At 38.9% G+C, this 2,097-nt stretch overlaps 1 protein-coding gene across 23 annotated transcripts in view; it reads right to left on the reverse strand.

The window, feature by feature from the left end:
• The window catches only part of RIMS1 (regulating synaptic membrane exocytosis 1), a 188,617-nt gene that overhangs the window by 162,528 nt on the left and 23,992 nt on the right, over window positions 1-2,097 (reverse strand). For all 23 annotated transcript variants that reach the window (XM_010707745.3, XM_010707738.3, XM_031552575.1 and 20 more), the window contains exon 2: window positions 208-551. In XM_010707745.3, coding sequence (XP_010706047.1) covers window positions 208-548 — 341 coding nt within the window. In that variant the 5' untranslated portion in view covers window positions 549-551. The remainder of the gene's footprint in view (window positions 1-207; window positions 552-2,097) is intronic.

Genomic DNA, 2,097 nt, shown 5'->3' on the forward strand with positions numbered 1-2,097 from the left:
AACAAAAACAAAAACAAAAACAAAAAAAAAAACCAAAACCACTTCAGATGATGTATTTGCTTATGTACACTTAATCCTTTCCTGGTAAGTGAATCAATTCATCCTTGCATGGCTCTAGACTCATACGCAGACCAGACAAAAGTCCTGCATAGCGTTGTGGCTCTAGTATCTATAACTGCGAGGTTCTGCGAAGGCAGAAAGCCTTACCTCTCTCTTGGAGGTTCACTTCTAGACCTTGATGAAACTTGCTTTTGCTCCAGGCCCATAGCTGGCTGCGATACCTCAGCTCCTTTCCTCCGATCGGACTGAACAGTGGAAGGAGAGATCTCCTGTGATGAGGCAGCTGCTGTGCTTAAAGGAGTCTGTGATCTTGACCTCTCTTGAAGCCTGGCTTTCTTTTCTCTGGGTGCATCAGAGCTTGCACCAGTTGCCGTATCACTCAGTGTTCCATCCTGGCTGGGCGATGGCTGTGGTCCACTTCCAAAAAACCACGCTCCGGATTTTGTTAAGATTTCTTGCTGCTTTCGGCATAAATTGCATACCCACATAACCTAGTTAAAGACAACAAGAAGAGTCAGTGCAGCTATCCCTCAGACCCAGGAACACATGCTCACTCTGTCATGGTCAGCTATGGCCTCCCATTTACTCTAAACTGATGAGGTGTGTGCTCATGCCGGTGCTCAAACATGCTTCTCCAAGCACTACCTACACTGGCCAGAGCCAGGCATCCTACAGGCACATGCTCTGCAAGCTTCTCCAAAATATGCTGTCAATATATGCCAGTATAGCAACCCTCCTCAGCCCAGCCCTAGCTCCCTCGATTGGAAGTGGCTGTATGCTGGCTGTGGTGAGGTCCACCAGGCCGGGCAAAGCCTGGAACCGGGTGGAGAGCTCTGCCCAACTGCTGGTCCAGCCACTGCCACAGAAAACTGACACGGCATTTCCCTTTACTTCTTCTTTGTACTACATAATACTGTTCCGTAAATAAATTCAACATTTATTGCATGTACATTTAGCTACGTCCACAACTACTTACCAGAGATGTAAGGAAGCACCTATATAAAACCTACTAATAGAGAACTCAATGGCACCAACAGTATCCTATTGTGTACTACTTGAAAATGATCAAAAACCATCTCTCTGATTTACAGTGATAAATCATAAATAAACAAATAAACAAATACCTGACAATCACAATTAAGCTGAGTTCATCAATGGTGCTGCACAGGATTTTTGCTTAAGTTTCAGACACAGAGGTAATCAGAGCACAAACAATAAAGCAAGACTGGACATTTCAGGTCTACACACTACAGAACACAGTCTTAAATGCAAGAATGAATCACTGGCAAAAAATAAAAGATTCTTGAGCAGAATGAAGTCTGGGATTTTTTTTTTTAATAAATGAGACAAAGACAGAAGGAGCTTTTGAGGTAGAAGAACAAACACAAAATGCATAAAGAATATATGAGGTAGGATTTTTTTCAGAAATAAAGATAGAGATGAAAGGAAAGTAAGGTTGAAAACTAAAGATGAAAATGGAAAAAGAAAAGTAAAGCTAAAGTAAGAGGGTAAGAAGGATAACAGAAGTTGCAATGAAAAACAAGTTTAAATTATTTTGTGTAAACACAGGAATGATAGAACTGTTGTAAAATGATACAACACTTAGAATGAAAAAGAACAGAAAAATAATGGTTACAGGGATTATTTATACATATATTTATGTATAAATATATTATAAATATAAATATATTATACATATATTTATATTATTATACAGGCAGGAAACTGCAACAGGACAAAGCTCTGGCAGCAAGCTCTTATTCTCCAGATTGGAAGGAAGCACATGCCTTCTATTAAATTTTTAGACATTTAACACATATAAGATAATGGAGATTTATTTATAAAACATCCTAGAACAGACTATCTGTTCAGTTCTGAAGAATACATTACAACTTCCAACACCATTTCTCTGCTGTTTGATCAAACCACACTGAGAAGACTCAAACTTTTCCCTTCTTATGGACCATTACATTTCTTGTATGTAAGAAGGATAGTAAAATACCAATTTAAAAATGTCAATTAATTAAAAAAGAAAGA

The sequence above is a fragment of the Meleagris gallopavo genome, chromosome 2, assembly GCF_000146605.3.
Source record: "Meleagris gallopavo isolate NT-WF06-2002-E0010 breed Aviagen turkey brand Nicholas breeding stock chromosome 2, Turkey_5.1, whole genome shotgun sequence".
NCBI lineage: Eukaryota > Metazoa > Chordata > Aves > Galliformes > Phasianidae > Meleagris > Meleagris gallopavo.